Source organism: Ostrinia furnacalis, unplaced genomic scaffold (genome assembly GCF_004193835.3).
Source record: "Ostrinia furnacalis isolate ACB-3 unplaced genomic scaffold, ASM419383v2 OfSCF1168, whole genome shotgun sequence".
Taxonomy (NCBI): domain Eukaryota; kingdom Metazoa; phylum Arthropoda; class Insecta; order Lepidoptera; family Crambidae; genus Ostrinia; species Ostrinia furnacalis.
The window spans coordinates 264442-287759 of record NW_021131407.1 but is presented as its reverse complement, the minus strand read 5'-3'; the positions used below and the strand labels follow the sequence as shown (position 1 = coordinate 287759).

Sequence of the window (23318 nt, the reverse complement as noted above, 5' to 3'; positions counted from 1 at the left end):
TATAATTTTGTATAATTATATTATTACGTAGGTATTCACTTTATTCATTTACCTAATGAAATTTAGAATAGAAATCAATAAATAATTATTTGGTTATATTCAGATTCCATTGTTTGTAGAGGTCCTAACCGGTTCCTTACCGGTTACCGATTCCTTATCTTTTGTCTGCCACGTCACTAGCTAGTGATAATAAACTTCAAACAAAAACTTGTTTGCTGAAAAAATACTTTACAATTTGTTACTAGTTATTTGCTAAAGGCAGCTCGTGTTATCAAGTTAATATGCGGGTTAATGTAATTAAATTAAAATCGTTATCATGTGTGCCAAGGGTCGAGGCTGATGTTGCAAGATTTGCGGTGCGCTACAGAAGATTGTATACTGATGTAAGTTTTCAAAGAAAATAATGTGCATAATTTATTTACGTAATTTCTTGTAACTAATAATGTAGTAAGTTAGTACCTAATTTTAACCAATTTGCTTGGCTTCCAAATTGGAAATGTTAAAAGAAATTAAATATATGATTGGCTACAATGAGGCGGTACAGTACACTGCACAGTGTTTTATTTTGCCTTATAGAAACGGAAAAAAAAGAAATTTGATTTGATTTGACATCCATGTTTTAATAATTCAATCGTTAGATATTACTATTATGTTTAAAATTGATAAAGGAACTAGTAGTTGTATTTTCTTAGTTTCGAAGAAATATTAGATATTGTGATTTTATAAAAAAAAAAAACAGTTTAGAAGTATATTTTTAAAAAAAATTACATGACGTTAAAATTTTGTATATCAATTGACCTATCACTATAACGTCCACCTTTATGCAAAAATAAATGGTTATTGCTGCAGTAATTTAGGAATTATTGATTAATTTATGATTTTCAGAAATCATTTTTTCCTCCGTTGTCCTAGAAAATTGGCAACGATTCTTACTTTATATTGATGCATGATATATGTTTTTTTTATTTTTTTAGGATATTTTTTTTTAATTATCTATAATACCTTAAAATATTACTTGCCTATCCCATAGGACGTCGTGTATGCTTTGCTATAAATTGTGTATTTTTTATTACAGGTAAGCTCAGCGCCAGTAAGTTCCTCTATGGTGCATCATGAGGCGTCACCGGCGACACCGGAAGGTGCACGGTCGCCGCTCACCGATTTGCTGGGTCGCCGCCACGATTACTTGCGAATTTCTTTGACCGAGCGGTGCAATTTGCGATGTCAGTTATTGCCTAAACGTTAATCATCCGTCAGGGTCTTTGCACAGTACACGGAAGGGTGTTCAGCTTTGTGTTCGGTTGGCGTTGCGCAGGTCAGTACTGCATGCCCCCGGAGGGCGCGGAGCTGTCGCCCCGCGAGCGGCTGCTGTCGCGCGCGGAGCTGGCGCGGGCGGCGCGCGTCTTCGCGGCGCTGGGCGTGCGCAAGCTGCGCCTCACGGGCGGCGAGCCCACGCTGCGCGCAGACCTCGCCGACATCATACGTACGAACGAGTACCTAACCCAGTTTACTATTACTATACTAACTCGGAAGGTGTATTGTTACTTATCTACCGTATGAATATTGATTCATGAAAGAAATAATGTTCCTTAAGACATTTGAACAAACTATTTTCCGATATTATTAACATGACAAAAGTTGAACAGTTAAATTTGTACAGGTGGTTATGTCGCCAATTTTTAAACTCTTTGTTTCAAAATACAGAGGACTTAACCAGCATAGAAGGGATAAAAACGGTCAGCATGACCACGAACGGGCTGGTGCTGACGCGGCGCCTGCCCGCGCTGCAGCGCGCCGGGCTGGCCGCGCTCAACGTGTCGCTCGACTCGCTGCGCGCCGAGCGCTACGAGCACATGGCGCGCCGCCCGGTGAGTGCCAGGACTGGGCTTATTCCACTATTCCCCGTTGACAATCCCCGTTAACGTCAAATGGGCTGGTGTAGGTACTCGGTGACGAGCACTGACACACACCGTGAGTCACCGTGTGACTAGGAAACATTAAAATTAAACGAACTGAAAGTTGGTTATTTTTTTAAAATATCAAATTGACTTTTGTTCGTTTCTAAAGTCATGTGTTTGTAATGTAAATTAATCCATGTTGTTTTCTGTAACGACAGGTAGATAAGAATTAATTTATTTTATGCTACTGACTTACATTTATTTCCTTTGGTAAGTAACCGATTATCTCAAGTGAATTTTACACGTGTCATGTCATGGAAGTGAAATGTAGCTATTTTTCATATAGGGACTGTCGCGGGTCCTGGCGGGCGTGGACCTCGCCCTGCAGCTGGGATACCGCCCTCTTAAAATTAACACCGTGCTCATGAAGGGTAAGCATAAAACCCGACCGGTCCATTTGTAAATGCTCCAATTATACCGGTTTTTAATTATCACGTTTCGTTTTAGGAAACTAGCCTATTCTTGTCAAATGCAATCGCCACTCGAATACCATCCATGTTGTGTCACATGTTACCTGTACCTCTAGCACGAAAAGCTTTCGACTTCGAATCGTTTGCGTATTGGAATCGCCATAAAAAAAGTATCAAAACTTAAACAGCGCCCCTATGAACTTGACGTAAAGTGAACTCAGTATGAGAAATGGTAGAACTAATTTTGACAGTCGAGATCGTCATATTATCGTTGAATTCGAATTCTGGGAATACGCAAACGATTCGAAGACGAAAGTTTTTCGTGCTAGCCACACTGTGCGCAGCCTCCGAGAGACTGGGTTCCTCGCGAGGTTGCATGAGTGTGTGATCGGTCACTCGCATTGAATTTTGGTTAACTTCCTCGAAGATTCCGTCGAAACGCCGAAGCGAGTAGTAGTGTATTTATTTATTTATTCAGGTCTCTAAAGTCAAAGTCAAAATGTCTTTATTTGTTTAGACTTTCTTACAAATCGTCATTTTGCTCTTAAGGAGCCTCTACATGTCTCATAATCTTTTTACCCTACCAGAGCGCTTCGAGACCAACATTTGGCAAGTGCTAAACAATTTATTGTACAATTTAATTCAAATTCTTTATTTGCGTACTAAGTGTAGGTACCTACATATAGGTCTTATCACTAATACATGAGTGTGCTTATTACTTACTTAGTTACCTAGATAAGGCATTGCAAAGGTTTGTATAGGCGGGCTACGTTATTTATTTGATACTTAATTTCGGTGTGACGCCGCCGCGGCATTCTGTTTCGCCGGATGAACTAGGTAGGTACAGGTAATAAATTATGCGTTACCTTCTAAACGAGTAGGTAGCCTATCATTACCGTCACGCAACACAGAATACAATTTATTTTGTTTGTTGACCTTCGTTCATTATAACAACCAGCTGTATAAAGAATTTACCACACCAGATGCGTTTCTGTGGTCACCGCAGTCCACATCCAGTGTGTCAATTCCTTAAGAAAGCGACGGGAAATCGCTTGTTGTTTTTGGATAGGTTTGTTTTGTTACAACAAGAATATGCAATTGCTAAATCTTAATAGTAAAATAATGCATTTTTCAGGCTTCAACGATGATGAAATTTGTGATTTCGTGGAGTACACACGGGACCGTGAAATCGAAGTCAGGTAAACGAGATTAAATACGACGACTAAAGAGCACCCGAAGTCGAGACGGTAATCGCGAACGCCTCCGCCGCAGGTTCATCGAGTTCATGCCGTTCAGCGGCAACGCGTGGGACGACAGCAAGCTGGTGCCGTACCGCGCCGCGCTGCGCGCCGTGCTGCGCCGCCACCCCGAGCTGCGTCCGCTGGCACCGCGCGCCAACGACACTGCGCGCGTGAGCACATTCGGTTTAAAAAAACTCATTAAAACTCATTTATTTCTGTAAAAAGGCTTAAAAAAAGACACTTTTACACGTCCTAGTATTAACCCTACCACTGCTTCAGGACAATAAATGGGCCAGTGCTGAGAAGAAGCAGCGCAAGAAACTCAGTCACTATTGTCAGCCTCTTTTTCAAAGGTTTACATGCTTTAAAATGTACAAAGTTATAAATATTTATGCGAGCTAGGCAGTAACGTATCCCAAACATTTTTATCTTTTAAATAATCATCGACTTTATAGTAGCCCTTTTTCATTAAGTTTCTTAACTGTTGTTGTTTTTTTACTGTTTATTTTACCCGGCTACGGCGAAGGGTTTTTTTGCTGTTGCTGTCTAGTTAGTGATTCCGTGTCTTGCCGGGCAGGTGTGGCAGGTGCCGGGCTACGCGGGCAGCGTGGGCTTCATCGCGTCCATGACGCAGCAGTTCTGCGGCTCCTGCAACCGCCTGCGCCTCACCGCCGACGGCAACCTCAAGGTGACGGGTGGCGACGTCAGACTTGCATCTGATCTACGATCTATCCGTGTGGCATCGCTTGAAGCTCGGAAGATTTTCTGCAATTCTAATTAAAAATAAAATAATGTTTGATGTAGGTATGCCTGTTCGGGGCCGCGGAGGTGTCCCTGCGCGACGCGATGCGCGCGGGCGCCGACGACGCGCGCCTGGAGCAGCTCGTGCGCGCCGCGCTGCGCAACAAGAAGCCGCAGCACGCCGGTCAGTGCCGGCCCTCTCACACCACACTCCACACGCGTCCGTGCGACCCTGAAGACGAACGTTCCCAAAAAAAAAATTCTACACAGCAACGATACAAAAAATATTTTTCTTATATTATACATCTACACTAATATTATAAAGAGGAAAACTTTGTTTGTTTGTTTGGTTGTAATGAATAGGCTCAAAAATTACTGGACCGTTTTTAAAAATTCTTTCACCATTCGAAAGCTACATTATCCACGAGTAACATAGACTAAATTTTATTTTTGGAAAAAAATAGGGTTCCGTAAAATATGTAGATAATGTAGTCCACGCGCGCGAAGCCGCAGGCGGAAAGCTAGTATTTTAATATTTAGACAGTCTGATAAAAAACACGTTCTGCAGTGACACGAAGACAAAAGTATCTATATTTTATTAAAACACACTTTTGAGGGCTCATCGGGGACGCACCCAAAACGGAACGTTCGATTTCCGGGTCAAATTCACAATGCGTTCTGTTCTGTTAACGTTTATAGGTATGCAGAATCTCGCCAAGATGAAAAACCGGCCGATGGTTCTGATCGGTGGATAACGGCCGGGGTCCGGGCCGCCCCGTCCGCTCGCCCGGCGGCCGCGCGCTGCTACTCCACGCGCGCGGGCGCGGACGACGACGCCGGCGCCTTCTCGCACCTGGACGCCGCGGGGCGCGCGCGCATGGTGGACGTGGGCTCGAAGCCGGTCACGGCGCGCGCCGCCGAGGCCGAGTGCCGGCTGCACGTGGGCGCGCGCCTGCTGCGGCTGCTGCGCGACGCGCGCCTGCCCAAGGGCGACGCGCTGACCGTGGCGCAGGTGGCGGGCGCGCTGGCCGCCAAGCGCACGGCCGAGCTCATCCCGCTGTGCCACCCGCTGCCGCTGGACTGCGCGCGCGTGCGCGTGGAGCTGCCGGCGGGCGCGGCGGGCGCGGGCGGCGCGCTGCGCGTGGCGTGCGAGGTGCGCGTGACGGCGCGCACGGGCGCGGAGATGGAGGCGCTGACGGGCGCGGCGGTGGCGGCGCTGGCGCTCTACGACATGTGCAAGTCGGTGGACCGCGACATGCGCATCACGGACCTGCGCGTGGTGCGCAAGTCGGGCGGCCGCAGCGGCGAGTGGCCGCCGCCCGCCGCCCCCGCCAAGCCCACCGCAGCCGCCACCCCCGCCGATCCGGTCGCCGAATCTGACCCCGGTCCCGAGATATATGCCCCGACTAATTTTCCTCACCTTTAGAGCCGCTTCTGATACTTAAAAGTATAATTTTGTAGCCGACTCCACACGGCTGAAGCGAACGATAAGTCCTCGCGACACTACTGACTGCTATATATTTCTATGAAATTGCTATTAGTGACACGTCGATAAAAGTTTCATAGGAAAGCATGTATCGTCGTAGTATAGTGCAGCTGCGCGCTTCGAGCTTGTACCATAAGTCCCACTATACCATAATGTTTTCTTTGAGTAATAAGAGTACTGCTTCTATCTGCAGTATTAAGAGCACTTTCCCTCCAGGTGGCATTACAAAATTCCACCCTGTATACTGCTCCACTCTACTGATTCTACTGCAGCTCAAACACACAGAATATTATGTTAATGGCCCTGTTAACTACACTGCTAAGTATAATGTATGAAATGTATCTTAAACTAGGTATGTGATATTGTTTGAATAACAAAAGATGTGTAAACACATCAAGTATTCTGTGATTCCATTAATCATTATGGGCTCTTTCGCACAGCAACATCAGTTTTTTGTTAGTACTGTTTTTTTCAGAATCTTTTAATACTAACATTCACATGAACATCCCGTTTTAAACAGGATCCAGTTTACAACTTATTATTTTTTAATAGAAGTGTTCCCACTAGCAGTTTCTTGCAAATTTTTTTGCAACTGCCAAAAAATGGGATGTCGAAACATAAGTACTTTCTGCAGGATCCTGCACTGGACTGCCATGGGAAAGGGCCCTAAGCTAATTTAAGCATTAAAGTATACATATTTGTAGATAATATTTTCATATTTTGTAACATGAAAATATATAATTGGTTTTTATTATGTATCACATGTTTTTAGTTCATCTTTAATACTCCCTTTCATATGAATGCATCAATAATGTCTATGATGCCTTATCATGCCTGAACATTACACTTGTAAAGAAATTTACAAAGGTACATAAATAAAAAATAAAATAAAATTTACTCAAATATTTATTTCAACTTCAATAAAATTTACATGCCATGGCAGCTTTTGATCAGGATAATCATAGATTATCAATTTTATTGCAATCTTGGTAAATGAGTATTTAGTAAAGTAGATATAACTGGCAAAGTATCCGTGGTTTAAATATAATTAGCAAATTAAATAGCACAAGCACTTGGATTAGTATTTTCAAACTTAAATGTTGAAATATTTTAGAATACTTTCTTAAATAGGTTAAATACTCAAAGTTATAAATTGTTCATACTTCTTTAATTAAGCACTAGCCACTAGGACGTTTGATTTTGCAGGTTGCTCAGGAGTTTCTTCAGCTGGTGGTCGGTCAGCTCGCTGAACACGTATATCGTGGCACTCAATGTAATCATTAATTTCTTGCCCTTTCTTTGTCAGTTGTTCATGTAAAGCCTGCAAAGCCTTTGGCAAACGTTCCCGGTTAGTTTCGAGCTCTGGCAAGACATCAGCCACCGTTCGCTCTACTAGGACACCGCCAACCATTCGGAAACACTTTCGAGATCCATCGACACCTTTTAGGGTTTCAATTACAATTCTGTGAACAATAATATTTATTTAAATAATGAGAATTGGTACCTACTTACTGTTGTTATTTAAGTTAATGAACAATTTATACTTTACACACTTGTGTTCATTTAGATCCATTTCAAGTTCTGATATTTTGTTAGCGAGTTGCCTTTGTTCGGTGCGGAGTGTTTGAAATCCTGCAAAGATCTCTTCACTGGATTTGGGCTTTCCACCTTTTGATGTTGATGACGAAGCGCTTGTGGCCATGATTGTAAGAAATTACTTTTGTTTTACACTTTTACAGTACACGAGCTCTTTTATTTGAATTCTACAGTCCAGACCCTAATTAAATCAGAATACTTCAAGATTTTTGTAACACATTTATTCGTGTAATGCGATACTTGAATCCATTGAATCAAAAATAATCAAAATTGAGCAAGCAAATTTTGAGGTTAAACTTAAGTGATGTACGTACGCTACACTAACATCGCGATGTAAATACCGATTACCGGTACCGAGATTATGAAATATATAAATTGTAGACTGACAGGAATAATGCCTTTGCTTAATCATGCAAAATGAATAAAAGAATGATGAATGGTATCCACAGATAAAAATGTCTATCAGTTTAGCTGCGGTCCGTAATGCACACGCTATCAAACGATTCTGTCCCCCCCCTGGAAAAGTTGCAATTTTTGGTCGAATCAAAAATTAAATCCGTCATCATAACTCCATACAAAAAAACGCTTTTCGACTGGTTTGCGATTATAATGTGCACTTTGTCCACAGATATGGACATAGAGTATAGTACTTATACCAAAAGGAAGTCCCGTCTGTGCGTCTGTGCATATTTCGGACCGTATAGTTCCAAAATACTGGACTGTCCTGTCGATGACATTGACAGTGGGGCGCCACCGTCAATACCGGATCGCTGGTTCAGATTTTTGCCATGTTGGAAACCATATAGTTGAACGATGGTAGCGCCCCCCTGTCATTGAGTTTGGCGGGACAGTTCAGCGTGGGTCATCTATAGCACTCACAGATATGGATTAGAGTAGATACAGCAAGTTGATCGTCAAAGCGTGCCATTCCGATATGTCCAAATGGACATACATGGTCGAGTGATGTTCATGTAATCCGATTACAACAATCGGTTACGATGATTTTACGAGGACAGTAGTACGAACACGGTAGAAAGAAGAAATTATTTACGGATTGAGAATTGTAATTAACAGCACAAGTAACAAATAATTAATTAGAATAAAGTAGCAGTAGAAGAAGTATAAAGTAGCATTGTTTTTAATACATATCCTGCGATGTACTCTTAAGAGTTAAAACCATGGTCCCTGTATGTGATGCACTCATACCGATCCCAAGGAACCGTACTTACTCATAACAATAAGACACACACTGATGCATGTATTCATGCACTTGACAAATTTATGTCTTGAAACGCTGGTAGGGTAACAAAAATAACGAGATTTGACGATTTGTAAGAATCAATTTATTTTAAAAAGGTAAATAAAGATGTTTTTGGTTTTGTATTTTAACAAATTATCAGTTTTATCGAAATTAATTAATTTTCGAATCGAGTCACACGATATCATTCGATGACTTTGCAAATGCAGTACGATGATACGATTACTTTTACGTTGCCGCAATCACTAAAATTCGCTAAAATGACACTAATGACGTTTAAAAAGTGGCACGCTCGGCTTCATACAATTTTTGACACATGCTGCATCTATCCATATCTGTGATAGCACTACACCACACTACACTGCTGTCTATTCTTCAATGAACTGTCAATGTCAGTCAGCTCTGCTTGTTGTTGTAGGCGTGAATGTGATGAACTTAATATTTCATTCATGTTTTGTTTAAAACTTATTTTGAAATTTCAATTTGTTCATTATATTATCATTACAGTTGTATTATAGCCTATAGGTAAGGTAAATCTAAGTGGCATTAAGCGGATGATAGGTACTGAAGACTGAAAATAAAGAGGGTGTAAAACTACCACACGAACTATGAAGCAAGAAGCACTAGCGATGCAGAGAGAACTGGACGGTCGGGACCAACTATTTGTGGATGTAGTAAGTAAACTGAAATATATTCATTATTATGCAAAGGAAATCATTCGTAGCTCTAGATCGAACAAACGACATCATTAACGAGTACCGTTTGATATCACGGGAGCTAATTCTCATCGTTGGAAAAGTGCATAACAGGGCGAGGATAAAGCGTAAGGTTTTCGTGCAGGGTTCGGAGGGCTCGATGCCGTCGGACGCGGCGCTGGGCGCGCTGCTGGAGGACGGCTCGCCCGCCGCCGACGCCGAGGGCCGCGTGCGCCGCCTGGCCGAGCGCCTGGCGCGCCTCGACGCGCTCAACGTGGCCGGCATGCTGGCCGCCGCCAGCGAGGTGCTCACGCGCGCGTCACGCCACATAACCATTTCAAACCTGTCATAAGTATTCCTAGTTTGCTCATCATAAGTTTCTATTAAAATAAGTCATAAGGCTCAGAAGACCAAGTCATGTTTAAAAAATAATCTTCATACTTACTTATCATTAGTTTTAGGTATCCAATGTGTACCTAAAAGTCGCACAGTTAATTATTAATATAAATATGGTGTGTGAATAACACCTGAAGTACGTACACTTTTGAATTTGATTTTCATAGGAAATGGCAACCGATTTTTTTCAAGTTTCCTGAAGTATTAGTCAGCGCTGTCCAATAACAGCAGCGGGTGCGCAGGGCGACGGCGCCGGCGTGCGGCTGGCGACACGGCTGGACGCGGGGCTGGCGGCGGGCGCGGGGCTGGCGGCGCGGCTGCGGCGCTGCGAGGCCGTGGTGCGCGCCGCGCCCGACGCCGCCCACGCGCGCTTCGGCGCCGCGCGCACCGACGCCAACGCGCGCGCGCTGCTGGCCGAGCTCGAGGAGCTGTACTCGTGGCTCGACGCGCCGCCGCTGCGCGACCTCGACTCCATCTCCGAGGTGAGCGGCGGGCGGGCGCGGCGGCGCGGCGTGCGCGGCGTGACGTCACACTGACCCAACATAACCCACCACCACCCATGGTTCTTCCTGCCTCACGGCGTACGAACCGAATCTCGGGAGAGCGCGCGGGTACTTGCTCTGGGCTCCTTTCCCCGGGCGCTTTGCTTGACTCCCTACAAATTTCTCTGATCCATGTCCCATCTCATAGTCAATTCTCCCCCTTCTGGGGCTTGACATCACAAATACGGTACTTCGCGTCGGGCTGCTATCGTTGATAAATGTCATCACTTCTTCTCATAATTTCGCCTGATTGTGTGCCCGGAGTGCGCGAACTCGCGCAGCGCGATCCAGTCACTGCGACTACTCGTGAGGTCCTGGTGATAAGCAGGTCCCCGCTCGGCTCTCCGTATCGCATCCAGCATTTTCTGTCGAGCTTCGTCATAGAGGTTACATTCCCAAAGTGCGTGATCGCGGCTCTCTTCGACTCCCTCGCCGCATGGACATAGTGCAGACTCGCACAGCGTCATCCTGACACACTGACCCGTGGGCTGCGCAGATCTCGCTGGCGTCGGCGGAGGGCCGCGCGCGCGCGCTGGCGGCCGGCGCGGCGCTGCAGGGCGCGCTGCGNCAGTGGAACGTGGGCGCCTTGAGCGCGACGCACCCGTTCGTCATCACGTGCTCCGTCCTGGAATACCGACTAGTTTTTATGCAATACACGTTATAAATTCATTTCAAACATTTTGAAACTATAAGGCTGTTCCTAAATTCAAACTTAATGATTCTAATCAGGGTTAAAGACAGGGGAAATTTGAATGAAGTAAGGTTCACAAAAATAAAGGCAATATTTTAAATCAAAGGAGTTATATTGAAAGTATGACCCTAACCCATGAAGACCACCTCTAAGATAAAGCATTCCAAACTAATTTACTGTACAGGGTGTGTCTCCGTGATGATAATGAGGCATAAAACCAGTTAAATCTATGCGATCCATCGCGAACTTCCTCAGGAACTGACTCATTAACCGAAAGGACTGTGNCTATGTGCATTATTATGCACCTTATTGTACAGAAAATAAAAAGTACTTACCCTTATCTTCAAAATCCATCACACAAATATTTGGTCACCATAGTAAAAAATAATGTCAGGTGTTGTCGAAAGTCGAGCAAAATTAGGAATTAAAAATTACACTATCCTCATATCCTCACTTACCATGTTAATTACTCACGACTAGGTAATTAACAAAGTAAAAAATTGTGGAATCCTTAATGTCTGGGATGTTGTTTATCGTTTTTTATAAACGATAATCAGAAATTCAACAATGACTTTTGTCCAGCTAGCTTGTTCTACACGAATCACAGTGCATCCGTTGATTTCTATGTAAATACTTGTAATATAAACCACAACTCGCCGTATAACACTTGTGTATACGCCTCGTTGACCAGTGCCATCGCTATACAATGACATGTACGTGTCCTCGTTGTGTAAACCACCTGCTACTACTGTTTACAATATACACAGTGCAACACTAACCGGAGTTTGATTCGGCTCGGGGAGCGCCGCCTCATCAATCCCCAAANGGCGGGCGCGGAGGGCGAGGCGCGGTGGGCGCGCGCGGCGCTGGCGGGCGGCGCGGTGGCGGCCAAGCGGCAGGCGGACCGCGCCGTGGCCGAGCGCCTGGCCGCGCTGCCCGACGCCGTCAAGCAGGCGGCCCGCCGGCCCAAGTGCGGCCTGCTGTCGTTCCTGAGGGACTTCGAGGTATTTATTCTGAGGACCGCCGGGCCGTCCGGTTGCTCGTCGTGCGTCGGTTCGGCCGCTTTTCGGGTCTGTGCTTGTTCACGTAGGTACGCGCGGGCGCGGGGGCGGGTGCGGGCGCGGGAAACGTTGCGAGCTCGTGTTCACATTAACCACCAGGCGTTCGCGCGAGTGTAACGTACTATCGTTTCTAGCGACAAGTTCAAACTGGTTGAACTTACCTGATGTCGCGAGTGAAACGCGCGCGCCGCCGCTAGTTTGACATGAACACACGCAAACATCTTCACGCGTTGAAATTACCGCGAGCGCTCCGCGCGCCAGTCGCTAGCTTGCCCGCTAGTTAGACCGCACGTGCGTTTCGTACGTGAACACTTGGAATCACTACCATACGTTTGATATTTCGTCACCGCGCCCGCGAGTCAACGTGAACAAGCACTAACGTCGCCTCCGCGTCCGTCCCCAGGAGCTGAGCGGCGCCTGCGAGGCGATATTCTCGGGCGGGCGGCGCGCGGACCTGGACCGCTGGTACGTGTCGCTGGCGGGCGCCATGCTGCACGCCATCCAGCACGCCGAGCACCCGCGCACGCCGCGCGCCGTGCTGCACATGGGTGAGTGCCGCCGGGGCCGCGCGAGTGTGACGTGTACACCAGGCCGCAACTGACCCGCTGTGTCCGCAGAGAACTACCACCGGCTGCACGGCATCCTGTCGCTGCTGCGCGCGGCGGCGCTGGAGTCGCTGCGGCGCGAGAGCCGCGCGCGCTACTCGGCCGCGCTCAAGGCCTACGTCACGCAGTACTTCGGCCGCCCGCTCGAGAAACTTACGCAGTTCTTCGAGGTCAGTCGCGCGGGTGACCGGCCCGTCGTTCGTTCGTTACGCGCGTCCGGCTGACGACAAAGCTAAAGGGATCCGTTTTGTTCCATGCGGCGCGCAGGGCGTGGCGGAGGCGGTGGCGGGCGGCGTGCGCGAGGACGAGGTGTGCTACCGCGCCGCCTTCAGCAAGCACGAGCTGCGCCGCCTGCTGGCCATGTACCCCGCGCCCGAAGGTACCGCGTTTTTACTACTTCTGTACTATTTCTTTTAAGTTTCTCAGTGCGATCGTTATCTCTCGTGACGTGTGGTTGGTTGCAGTGCGCAAGTCGCTGCACCGGCTGTACCGCACGGTGGAGAAGCACCTGAGCGAGGAGGGCGGGCTGCTGCAGGTGGTGTGGCGCGCCATGCAGGAGGAGTTCCTCGCGCAGCACCTCGCGCTGCAGGTCACGAGCGAGGATACCCGTCGGATACGACACTTTTAAGATAGCATTCGGGTCAAGACGACCGCGACGAGAGACCACGACCCGAGACCGCGACAGGCCACCGGTCGCAGGTCGCAGGGCGACAGCTACTTACGAATCTTCGCGACACGAGTCGTGCGACCCATACGAAACTTACTAATTCTATTAAAATTTCGCCTTCGTGCGAAGAAAACACGGCCATTTTGCATCTGTCGCGTCACGGCACTGCCTTGTGAGCGACCGAGTCGCGCGACGCAAGTAGCCGGCAGGCCTCGCCCACACGTCGCGCGACTCGGTTGCTTGCATCCGTCACCACTTCCTATTAATTCATATAAAGCAGTGGGTCGCGGTCGCCGGTCGCGGTCTCGAGTCGCGGTCTCGCGTCGCGGTCGTCTTGATCCGAATGCTACCTTTAGGCCGCAGCCTCGAATTTAGCGGGCAGCGGGGCGGGAGCGGCGGCGGCGCGGGAGCGGGGCGGGCAACGCAGACCCGTTCTCGAAACGAGCGGGCAGCTCGCGCGGCGCTTTAGCGGCGAAGTGTTGTGTTCGGGGTTGTGTTGTCGAGACATTTGTTTTTATTCGCAAACGAAACGTCTGAACGACGGCGACAATTTTATTTCGATTCAAATTTATTCGTAACGCTCATTTATTGTGGGCAAAAGAAGGAGTACGCTGCCCGCTCCCGCGCCGCTGTTTTCGAGAACCGTCTATTTGATTTAACGCATAAGATCCTGCCGCTCCCGCGCCGCTACCGCCGCCGCCCCGCTGCCCGCTAAATTCGAGGCTGAGGCCTTAAACTCGCATCCGCCCTCATTACCGATCTTTCTAAACCTTAATTCTTCGTGTGCAGTCTCGCATCGCCACGTGCTACGCGGGCGCGGGGCTGGCCATGCCGCTGACGACGCAGGACATCCTGGACGCCTTCTCCGACATCGCACGCGAGCACTGAGCCGCGCGACCGCGAGGCCCGAGCGTTCCGCGTCTCCTGATGTTTCGAGACGCCCGGTGCTTAATTCTATTACAAAAGGAACGTGTGAAAGCAAAATTGGGAATATTTACATAACGGCTACGCTTCGAGATACCCGTGAGAGCGCTCTGCGCGTTTCGAATGTATCTATGTATTACTTGTAGAAAAAATCTGACTATTCTAACATGGCCAGAATAGGTTTAAGTTATTTATGGTCATTTTTAAATAGATAATTGCAATCAAATCCATTGAAAAATCATTCTAAATTCTAAATGTATATTATGTATATGGGTATTATTATGGGTTCTTTAATAAACCTTTCTGTGGCCTACTGACCTATAAATAGACTGAAATTATTTATAACAAGTTTATTTCTACCGGACTGTGTCAGAAGGAGGGTTATTACTTAAGTAAGTGCTAGAATGAAATTGTATATAAAATGGATGTACATATATTATTGCACTGTTATTCTTTGTATTGAAATAAAAACTATTTCTGTAATTTTTTTTTTATTTGACTGCATGTTCGAGTCTTTCATTATCATTAAGAAAGAAATTATGTAACTGAAACAACAGAAGATGTTTCACAGCATTTATTGTTATAGCCTAAGTAATTAATTTATGGATTTAGTAAATAGTTCAGCCTTTAACAATATCATACTATCTAGTACTTGATTTTGGGTGTATTGCAAAGGTTGAACTATTTCTTTACTAGTTTGTTGTCATCAAGCGCTTAGTCCAGGGACTTGGGGGGAGAGTAGTTGAGGTACACCAGTCCACTTGCCTTAGCCTGCAAAGATAATAAATTAATTAAATTTTGTGGCACCCTTTTCATAAGTTTTAACTCAGACTTCAGCATAATAATTACTTCAAGGTAAAGTTAACACAATGAGCACTAGCTCATATTGTGTTGTAAAAGTATCCCAGAAAGAAAAGACATGAGCTAGGGAAAACCCTAGTAGCTCATGTCTTCCAGTGGTGTTTGTGATTCAGAATTATGATTAAGAATTATTAAAATCTGACTATTTTGTAGAAGTATTGCTATACAGATTCTATTTTGCGATGAAATAATTCTTAAGACGAGCTTTTTGGCTGTTTAGTAACAATTAATCAGCATTAGTCCCGATGTTGCCGATTAGCCGTTGGGGCAGGAAAGTTCTCGAGTGGCGACCACGGGCTGGAAGACGTAGCGTGGGCAGGCCTCCTACTAGGTGGACCGACGATCTGGTAAAGGTCGCAGGAAGAGCCTGGATGCGGGCAGCGCAGGACCGTTCATTGTGGAAAACCTTGGGGGAGGCCTTTGTCCAGCAGTGGACGTCATTTGGCTGAAACGAAAGTCCCGATGTATGTAGGACACTCACAAGGGCGATGGTGCCGACGGTGAAGACGAGCCCGAGCGCGAGCACGGCGTTGTACTTGCGCTGCTTGGCGTCGTAGGCCGCCTGCCACGAGCCGCGCGGCACCGGCAGCTCGTCCATGGTGGCCGGCTTGAAGTCGTGCCCGCCGTGGTAGCGCCGCACTGGAAAGCGACACTTCTGACCTCAATCATTGTCGTAACAATATGTGTGGTGAATTTTTTTAAAATTTATTTCTCATGTTTCTTTAGTCTTGTCATTATCAAATCATCCAGCGCTTTTAGTTTTCATAAATCTCTACAAATTCTAATATACAGATATTTGTGATTTGGTGAAATCACAGCTCATGAAACAACATGGAGCATCCCATACTAGTTGATATGGGTGCAAGGATGGTGATGTCACTTTCAGTCAATTGTTAACAAAGTTGTCCAAGCTTACATAATAATCATAATCATAATTGGAAATACAGAAGGCCCTGATATTATGAAGACGTGGATCGCTACCGAAGACGAAGGTATTTCATCTGGGACAGATGATTAATCAGGAAGGCCGTGTGGGAATAAGGAGTTTGGTTTAGTTTTTATTTTTAATTATGTTCTTTATGGTGAGATGTCAGATTTGGTTTTAGATGACGTTAGCTGTCTGAGAAAGATGTACGATTTTGTAAGACGATTTTAATAAAATGAAGAACGAATAAAACCATTATTTTCAATAACAATCTCACAATCCCACAACTTTTTAGGGTTTATTTTTTGATAAGTTTTTATTTACAAATAGTTTAACTTTTAAAACTCATGCATATTCCTTGATATAGGACCATAGAACATCGGATGGTAGACATGCAAGGGTACATTTCCGAATAATGGACATTGAGACAAATTTTAATTTTATTATCCTCTTGTTCTGTTACTTTTGGAGTATAGATTTTAGTAGCAAATCCTAGTACTAGAGCATTTGTTACTACTCAAAAATGGACTTATTATATCATTCCTGGGACTGTTCGGTGTAATCTGTTACAGGGAAACGAGTAAATATTTGCTAAAGTTATAGAATTTGTTATCAGAAGATTTGTAAAAATATAGGTTATATTATGTAACAGAACGTTTTATTGCATTTAATGTGATCGACATTGTAATTAAGAAAGCACAAATATCATATTGGCTTAAATAACCTTCAAAAGCTTTAATTAATTAATTAAAACAAAACGCGGTGGAGTTCTATTTGCAAAAAAATTAACAAAATAAATGGTGGTTATTTACCTGTCTGTTGCATGAAGCGTGAGATGATTGGTCGAGAAACAAACATCGTGGTTTTCTTTTTATAAACTTTGAATTGAATATGGGAATTAAGGGCTTGCTAGACCTCACGTTAACTGCAAACTTTTTCTAGATTTTTAACTTTACTTCTCTTCTGTCTGACAAGAGAAAAACTACTAAAATACCTACTACCAATTCCTACCATCCATCCAATTCTACCATTCATAACCAAACCATTGATGTATATTACTATGGACCGAGCATTACTTATAAAATTAACATGCTTGGTAATACATGAATTAGGAAAGAAACATGGCCAAATATTTCGAGTAGACAAAAATTCTTCTCTAGATATTTGTTACTCTTTCACGTAAAAACTACTGAACGAATATTGTTAAAACTTTACAGTATTATTGTTTACTAGCGGCCGCCCGCGACTTCGTACGCGTGGATCCCGTTTTACCCCCTTCATCTATCTTACGCGGTTTCGATTTTTTCATACAAATGTTTTTTCCTGCTAACTCCCATTCCCGTGGGAGTTTTGCAATATCCTGTTGTAACTAAGCTTTTAGTTTACTAAGATACCTGCATGCCCAAGCGTCTGGAGACGTTAAAAATTAGCGTACCTAATCGGGGCACAGATTACGCTAATTTTAAAATGTAAAGTGGGGATGAATTTTTTTCCTCTTCTACCCCATCGTGTGGGGTATCGTTGGATAGGTCTTTTAAAATAGCGTAGGGGTTTCTAAGACCATTTTTCAATTTAGGGATCCGTTTACAAAATGTTAAAGTTTATAGTGCCAATTTTTGTTCCTGTTCGAGTAGGACGTCCCCCCCCCTCTAAAAACTAAACTGTTGGGTTGAAAAATCTGGAAAAAATCATGATAATAGTACTTTTTATGAACTTTCAAGGTAAACTATAGCGCTTAAAATAGATCAGTTAGTTTACGAGTAATAGTCGTTTTACTCATGTAGTTGTAGGTATTATAAAATTTCATACCTAATAAAAATTCCTTAAAAGAAAATATTAAAAGTGACTTAAGATGAAGTATTGCTTGCTTCTGAAGTATATTGTGGTAACGAAGGACAACTACGGAACCCTACACTGCGCGTGGGCCGGTTTTTTTTTCAGCTCTGTGATTGCCAGTATCTTAGGAAATAATAATTATTGTAACTCGTACATTGTTAATTAATTAGTACTTTTAATTACTAAAGCCTGGGTATTTATAATTTCAAAATATTTCAAACTAATAAACGTAAATCATTATAGCAGAGGCATTTTCTCAATCAGAGAATACGGTGCCTGATATAATTTATTTAGCAATGTTTGTTTAACTCAAATTTACGTTTGAAAAACTTTAAGGAGACAAAGGGTTTTTAATGTAAATTATAGGTAATTAAATTATTTACTCATGTCTAACCACAAAACGTTAAAGTGATTAAATTATGTACTTATTATTTACATTAATTAAAAGTCACTGTTTTGACCAACTTCATTATCAATTTATTGTACGAGTACCTACCTATTAGGTAGGTACATCTTACCAATTTGTACTTTCATGTTTTACCTACTTAGTTTGATTTTAAGTAGCATTTGTGGACTTACTTAAGTATTTTTATTAACTAATAAACCACCACTCCATGGAGTCATCCTATCAAACATATTTTTTTAGAAAAAATATTTTGTTAACATAGACTTGCTTCGCACAATAAGCTACTACAAACGTGTGTGTGACTAAGATGATGAGCGATGATGCATCGGATTGCTATCACTGTCACGGCTCAACGAGAGGGAAACGGGCGATGCCAATAAAAACATTCATAGCGGCCGCGGCCAGGCGCAGATAATGCAGAGAGAGTAGCAACAAGCCAGTCTTGCGACAGGCGCGGCGCGCGAGGGCTGCGCACGCACGTCGCACACGCCGCGCGCGCATACTAAGTTTCTTTGTTTACGCTCGACGTCGCGTTCATTGAGGAGACAAAAATGTGTGTCTATTTATAATACGATATTTCGGAGGCAACAGATGTTTACTAGAATTGTTGGGTAGCATATTTGCTAAATTCGGTGTATGGAGTGGCTGAAGGGAGTGGTAGAGAAGGTGCGCAGGGAGAGAGGCCCGATGGAGCCCGAGCAGGCGGCCGCGGCGCTGGAGAGCCCGCAGGAGCGGCGCGAGCGCTGGCGCAGCGTCTACGTCATCTACTTCACCATGTTCCAGATGTCGCTGGGGTTCAGCATCGTGCTTACAGGTGTCTGGCCTTACCTCGACAAGGTGAACCTCAGTAGAGGGCGTTATGCCGTCGCGTCAGTTGGTTATTGTAATCGTAATATAAGAGCACGACGACTAATCTCAGAGCTGTCGACAGATTCGTTTCTATAATAGTAGAGTTAGAGGGCATTGCCCGATAACAAGCAATACTTAGTATAGGGCGCTATTGGGAACTTGGGAACAGTTTATATTATAACATACTTATTCTGTATGAATGCGAAGTTAAAAGGTATTTTTGTTTTGTATTCAGTTGTAGAGTCTTAATATAATCTCTAAAATATTTTGTTCGCATGTCGCAAGCCCTCTCGCACGCGGCCTCAGGCAAGGCCCTCTTACTGAGCGATGAATGTATAATGTAATGTAATTTTAAGTAAAACTTCCTCGATTTTTGTTAAGATTGAAGCAAGGATCACTCAATCCACATGCACATTACTTAGTAGGTCTCCCAGAGCTACGCGGACCGGTCTGGTTACCACTCAAACCTTCACTGATACCAATACCACTGTATGATTCATGCATCGCAAGTATGTAAACAAATCAGATTAAACTGCATTCAAACGTGACTGCAATAAATAGTTACCTATTATATTACATACTTGNGGACCCATAAGAAGGCCATTTGAGGTAAAAAAAAAAGTTTTTAATTTCATTATAATACGCGTTGGCAAGTTATTTGAGGTCAATATAATACTCATTACTACTGTTTTTAAATAATTTCCAATAATATATTCTTAGTTATACGATGGTGTTCAAGTAATGTTTTTTGAGTTTTTTATAAATGATAAAAATATATTGAGCATTTAATGTTTTGCTTAAATGAAAGAGCTTATTATGTAGTTTTAGTAAAAGCGAATATATTAATTGTTACAACTCTATTTTTAAGTTGAACGACTGATGTATAATATTGGCCTTGTTTGGAGCCGTGTTGCTTGCAAGGCCATTTGGAAGAGCTTAACAAAACTTAAGTTTAATGAATACTGATTAAAGCTAGGTTAAAAAAAAAGTGATTTATATGGTACACAATAAAACAAACTATTATTTGATAATTTGTTTTTTTCATTTATCCAGTTAATAAAGGAATAAAAAGCGTTTACTCGTTAGAGTGGCCTTCCATGGTCCACCCACCTTATAAAGCAAACTATTGCTAATTTACGATTGTTAGTCATGATTCCATGTTCGCGATACCTAGATTGGTATTCTTCTTCTTCCAATCTAAAGTACGAAATTATCTTCATAAATCTCCTATCTATCCTAGCAGCAAATTCTAAAAATACACTAAAGTGAATTAAAATTTGTGTGTCCCACCAGAGAACTGAACTTAAGACCGGATCGAGAAAGATCTCTACAACTAGACCACGGACGCTGTTAATATCCAATTGGTTTTTGTCTATGATTTTAAACGTTAATACTTAGTTCAAATTAGCGGCCGCCCGCGACTTCGTACGCGTGGAACCCGTTTTACCCCCTAAGGGGTGGAGTTTCTTAAAATCCTTTCTTAGCAGATGCCCACGTCATAACATCTACCTGCATGCCAAATTTTAGCCTGATCCGTCGAGTGGTTTGGGCTGTGCGTTGATTAAAAACTCCGCACAGTGCCTAGAGGTTGGCAATTGGCATGTTACGACAACGGACATAAATCTTCAAAAAACAATTAAAGACAAAATACCCATTAAGTCTCGCATACAAAGCGATTCTTCACTCCGCACCAATTGGAATATTTCAAAGTGATGAATGAAGAAAGAAATCTTACTTTCGTTGGGCATTTGTCATTATAATTTGTTCATTGATACTGTGGCGTTTGAAGATTTTAGATTTCCGAACGCACCACAAACAATAGCTGTCAAATCGGACTTTGACAGATGACCTTTTCCGAACGACACTTGGTTTTGGCGCCTTGAGAACCAACAACGCTACTCGTTGTGATTTGCATTTGTAAATACCAAAAACTCACTGTATAGCACTTGTGCATACGTCCAGTAGATTAATATCAACATTATAAAGTCACTTGTACGTGACGCCGTTGTGTAAAACACTGTATATACCTACTACAAGATTCTCCAATACACGCTGTGTATCACTAACCGGAGTTTAATTCGGCTTGGGGAAAGCCGCCTCATAAAACCCCAAACTGGTGACCACCGTACGTTACAAACGGATCCCGGATCATTATCATCAGGATCCCGAACACGAAAATCATTCCGGTTACACTCCGTGGTATCTACACAACGAGCTACTAGACCTCGCCCCTGACCTGACGCCACTCGCATGCCTGCTTCTTCGTCGTCCATTATGTACATCGTGCATGGGTGTATCGTGTGATGTGTGTGCGAAATAGTGTTTAGTGTGCTTAATACTTAACAACTGAACCCTATCAACTACTACCATCTTAGTAACCAAGTGAAACAATCAAAGACAGTCCATCAGCACCGCAGTCACGCAAGTACCACAATCATAATCTCCCACTGTTTGACTCTCTCATTACGCTAAAACATTGAAGATTATAGTGCACTGTTCAAATTGTTTTCCTGTGTCAGTGTAATTGTGTGTATAAAATTACAATATTGTCCATATTCTACTTCTACTTCTAACTTCAAATTAAACTATACTCTAACTTCATAATTAAACTTCAACTATTTCATGTCAACTGTTTCATACTTGCCAACTTGCATTCCAATTTATCAACAATTACTAACTATTAATTAACTTTATTACTTAACAATTATAACTCATTAAGTACTTATTGCATGTTGCATCAATATAATAATTATGGTTATTGTTTCTACTACTGAATGTTTTACCTATGTATGAAACTTATTCTGTTTTGCATTGTTTGAAATGTGCAACCGCAAAGTGTGTATATTTTTTATTGAATGTGTTATATTGCATTTACCATTATTGTTTCTGCACTTTTGAAGTAAATTACCTAACACCTGCGGAGAGGGATATTTTAACAACACAACTAATATTAATTTTTTTTTATCCTTATTTGCTTTCTGCACAGTGGTACATAATTCCAACATGTCTGACACAGAACTGAAGACCCAGCTAGAAGAACTTATTGCCAAAAATGCACTTTTAGAATCCCAACTCAAGGCACAACTAGAACCCAAATCGGGGATATCAAGTGAACAGGTCTGCAGGGTGTCGGTAAAACTACCACCATTTTGGACCGACAGACCAGCGATATGGTTTGCCCAAGCTGAGGCCCAGTTCCACTTAGCTGGAATAACTGCTGACTCAACAAAGTTTTGTCATGTTATCGCTACCATAGACCAGCGGGTTATAGGGGAAATAGAGGACATTGTGATGAATCCCCCTGAAGAGAACAAATATGGGAAACTCAAAGAAGAATTGATTCGCCGATTATCGACCTCTGAGGAACAACGAGTTCGACGCCTGCTCAGCGAAGAGGAATTGGGCGACAGGAAACCGTCCACATTCCTACGACATCTTAGATCACTTGCCGGGTCTACACTAAAAGACGACAACCTCTTGCGACAACTTTGGCTCCGCCGACTGCCCAACCAAGTCCAAGCCATTTTGGCAGCGCAGGCGGACCTCACCTTAGATAAACTAGCGGATCTAGCCGATAGGATCACGGAAGTTGCCCCCGGGCCTGCAAACCTGTTTGCCATCAATAGTCCCCCACCTCTTCTCGCCTCACTTGCCGAATGTGTGGAAAACCTAACGAAACAAGTTGCAGCCCTAACCGTGCAGCAACAAGGCAGATCACGATCCCGCTCCACATCAATCAACAGAAGACGTGACAGGTCTCCATCCGCTAACGCGTCCCAACATTGCTGGTACCACCAAACCTTTGGCCACCGAGCACTTAAATGCACACCTCCATGCAAATGGATAGCGGAAAACTCAATCAGCAATCAGTAGTGGCGAATACTGATTGCTGCATTATAGATTCCCACGGTCGCCGCCTTTTCGTCACGGACAGGAGCACGAAACAACAGTACCTGATCGACACCGGTTCAGATTTATGCTGTTACCCCTATCAATGGTTGCGCAGCCGCAGGAAGCCTGATGACTGGAACCTCAGCGCAGCAAATGGTAGCTGCATAAAAACGTACGGCACCATCAACCTCAAACTGGATTTTGGCTTGCGCCGAGATTTCATCTGGCAGTTTGTAGTCGCTGACGTTAGCAACCCCATCATCGGATCGGATTTTCTCG

The 23318-nt window shown here is 43.9% G+C and overlaps 5 protein-coding genes across 6 annotated transcripts; 3 read left to right on the top strand and 2 right to left on the bottom strand.

Moving 5' to 3' along the window:
- Positions 1-177: 177 nt before the first annotated feature.
- Positions 178-6110, top strand: Mocs1 (Molybdenum cofactor synthesis 1). 2 transcript variants are annotated; one of them, XM_028302920.1, is made up of 10 exons: positions 178-383; positions 1076-1223; positions 1316-1483; positions 1705-1868; positions 2245-2329; positions 3504-3567; positions 3641-3779; positions 4187-4297; positions 4414-4534; positions 5058-6110. In XM_028302920.1, exons 1-10 carry the CDS (start codon positions 282-284, stop codon positions 5774-5776), a joined length of 1821 nt encoding a protein of 606 aa, XP_028158721.1. In that variant the 5' UTR covers positions 178-281; the 3' UTR covers positions 5777-6110. The 2 variants fall into 2 exon arrangements, with proteins under 2 accessions (XP_028158721.1, XP_028158722.1); XM_028302921.1 differs by having other exon boundaries at positions 5050-5241.
- Positions 6111-6724: 614 nt separating this feature from the next.
- Positions 6725-7686, bottom strand: Pfdn2 (prefoldin 2). Its single transcript, XM_028302922.1, has 2 exons — positions 7390-7686; positions 6725-7299 (listed from the first exon to the last, which is right to left on the bottom strand). Exons 1-2 carry the CDS (start codon positions 7536-7538, stop codon positions 7008-7010), a joined length of 441 nt encoding a protein of 146 aa, XP_028158723.1. The 5' UTR covers positions 7539-7686; the 3' UTR covers positions 6725-7007.
- Positions 7687-9103: 1417 nt separating this feature from the next.
- LOC114351636 (exocyst complex component Sec3) lies at positions 9104-14754 on the top strand. Its single transcript, XM_028302915.1, has 10 exons — positions 9104-9364; positions 9531-9689; positions 10024-10263; positions 10820-10945; positions 11782-12018; positions 12479-12623; positions 12693-12850; positions 12948-13059; positions 13145-13269; positions 14137-14754. Exons 1-10 carry the CDS (start codon positions 9299-9301, stop codon positions 14233-14235), a joined length of 1467 nt encoding a protein of 488 aa, XP_028158716.1. The 5' UTR covers positions 9104-9298; the 3' UTR covers positions 14236-14754.
- Positions 14755-14830: 76 nt separating this feature from the next.
- On the bottom strand, positions 14831-17056 carry COX7B (Cytochrome c oxidase subunit 7B). Its single transcript, XM_028302910.1, has 3 exons — positions 16870-17056; positions 15614-15771; positions 14831-15042 (listed from the first exon to the last, which is right to left on the bottom strand). Exons 1-3 carry the CDS (start codon positions 16913-16915, stop codon positions 14986-14988), a joined length of 261 nt encoding a protein of 86 aa, XP_028158711.1. The 5' UTR covers positions 16916-17056; the 3' UTR covers positions 14831-14985.
- A 5095-nt stretch (positions 17057-22151) lies between these two features.
- Positions 22152-22900, top strand: LOC114351635 (uncharacterized). Its single transcript, XM_028302913.1, has 2 exons — positions 22152-22806; positions 22851-22900. Exons 1-2 carry the CDS (start codon positions 22152-22154, stop codon positions 22898-22900), a joined length of 705 nt encoding a protein of 234 aa, XP_028158714.1.
- The last annotated feature ends 418 nt before the right edge of the window (positions 22901-23318 follow it).

Coding starts and splice junctions, on each gene's coding strand:
- COX7B (XM_028302910.1), bottom strand. CDS start 16,915: ATGTTTGTTTCTCGACCAATCATCTCACGCTTCATGCAACAGACAG. Junction 15,772..16,869: donor ACGCTTCATGCAACAGACAG/GTAAATAACCAC, acceptor GTCGCTTTCCAG/TGCGGCGCTACCACGGCGGG. Junction 15,043..15,613: donor CCGTCGGCACCATCGCCCTT/GTGAGTGTCCTA, acceptor TTATCTTTGCAG/GCTAAGGCAAGTGGACTGGT.
- Pfdn2 (XM_028302922.1), bottom strand. CDS start 7,538: ATGGCCACAAGCGCTTCGTCATCAACATCAAAAGGTGGAAAGCCCAAA. Junction 7,300..7,389: donor ATGGATCTAAATGAACACAA/GTGTGTAAAGTA, acceptor TATTGTTCACAG/AATTGTAATTGAAACCCTAA.
- Mocs1 (XM_028302920.1), top strand. CDS start 282: ATGCGGGTTAATGTAATTAAATTAAAATCGTTATCATGTGTGCCAAGG. Junction 1,224..1,315: donor CGAGCGGTGCAATTTGCGAT/GTCAGTTATTGC, acceptor GGCGTTGCGCAG/GTCAGTACTGCATGCCCCCG. Junction 4,298..4,413: donor CCGCCGACGGCAACCTCAAG/GTGACGGGTGGC, acceptor TGTTTGATGTAG/GTATGCCTGTTCGGGGCCGC.
- LOC114351635 (XM_028302913.1), top strand. CDS start 22,152: ATGTCTGACACAGAACTGAAGACCCAGCTAGAAGAACTTATTGCCAAA. Junction 22,807..22,850: donor TCTCGCCTCACTTGCCGAAT/GTGTGGAAAACC, acceptor CTAACCGTGCAG/CAACAAGGCAGATCACGATC.